Source organism: Brassica oleracea, chromosome C3 (assembly GCF_000695525.1).
Source record: "Brassica oleracea var. oleracea cultivar TO1000 chromosome C3, BOL, whole genome shotgun sequence".
Lineage (NCBI taxonomy): Eukaryota > Viridiplantae > Streptophyta > Magnoliopsida > Brassicales > Brassicaceae > Brassica > Brassica oleracea.
Window position 1 is genome coordinate 60,302,439 of NC_027750.1, and position 1,421 is coordinate 60,303,859.

The 1,421-nt window shown below is 35.0% G+C and overlaps 1 protein-coding gene across 1 annotated transcript; it reads left to right on the plus strand.

Annotated features, from left to right (window-relative positions):
• The first annotated feature begins 409 nt into the window (after nt 1–409).
• LOC106332541 (glutaredoxin-C6-like) lies at nt 410–1,206 on the plus strand. Its single transcript, XM_013771007.1, has one exon. The coding sequence runs from the start codon at nt 524–526 to the stop codon at nt 956–958; it is 435 nt and encodes a 144-aa protein (XP_013626461.1). The 5' UTR covers nt 410–523; the 3' UTR covers nt 959–1,206.
• Nucleotides 1,207–1,421: the final 215 nt, after the last annotated feature.

A 1,421-nucleotide genomic window follows, 5' to 3' on the forward strand; every position in this document is an offset into this window, starting at 1 on the left:
TCGCCTCTGCTTCCCAATACATAAGGAGAGTCGTCTTCCCTTATCCTAACATGACTAGGATGTGAATTACTTCAAACTTGTGAATATTTTTCCATTCACTTTTTCCTATTGAAAGGGTCAACATCAGCAATAAAATCTACCCCACTGGTTTTGGAACTCCCAAGCATTTAACTCATCAGAATACACAATTCAAAAAAAATATACAAAAATATATGAGAAAGCTACGGAAAAAAAAAGCAAAGAAAAAAACACATCACGAGATATTTTGTGATGTAAGCAACCACATACACCACTCCCTTCTTCTCCTCTCCATTGTTTTTTCTTTTCCTTTCCCAATAATTCTCTTCTTATTTTATTAGCTATTTTATATTTCCTAACTTTTTTATAATACCATTATTGTTTCTCGTCTTGATTTTTTTTTAAATTTTAGTCTCTTTTGATCCTCTCTATATATACAAATACAAAATCACCACTTTCTACTAAAATAGCTCTCTACGTTTCTTTTCTCTCTCTGATTGCAACTATGATGCAAGAATTGGGCTTAGAACGTTTCTCCAACGATGTCTTTCCCTTAGACCTCACTCCTCCTTCTCAAACCTCATCTACTTCTCTTTCCATCGACGAAGAGGAATCTTCGGAGGCCAAGATCCGGCGGCTGATATCGGAGCATCCAGTGATCATCTTCAGCAGATCTTCTTGTTGCATGTGCCACGTCATGAAAAGCCTCCTTTCAACAATCGGAGTCGTCCCCACCGTCATCGAGCTTGATGACCACGAGGTTTCCTCTCTCCCCATGGCTCTTGAAGAAGAATATTCCGGCGGCCGCTCCGTCGTTGTTCCTCCGCCGGCGGTTTTCATTGGCCGTGAGTATGTCGGTGGTCTTGAGTCCCTTGTTGCTCTTCATCTAAGTAGTCACTTGGTCCCTAAGCTTGTCCAAGTTGGAGCTCTTTGGTTATGACTTGCTTTTTAATAGTATCAAAAAGCAGAAACTTAGGGTTTTTTTCTGATTATTATCCGATGATCAGAACCAAACACCCATGTATAAAATGAATTATGAGAAATAATAATTAAAGATGTGTAAGTAGTGAATTTTATGTAATTTTGCTTTCTCATTTTCTCTATCACTTGCTAAAGTATATACATAAATCATCAAACTTATTTATGAATCATCGGACAGGTTAGGACTAATAAAATATAATCTAGTTGTATAAAGATTCAATTTTATTTATTCTTGTTTTTTTTTTATCATATCATGTTGAGAGATATTAAATAATTAACCATAAGATCATTGGTAAAAATGCAAGATGTTTATATCCATTGATCTTAATGTTGCTAAAAATTAATTAGTTTGACAATAATATATTTTGATTAGCAATTGAATAGTTTTTCCTATATGACTAATTCAAGTGGTTAGTTAGTTC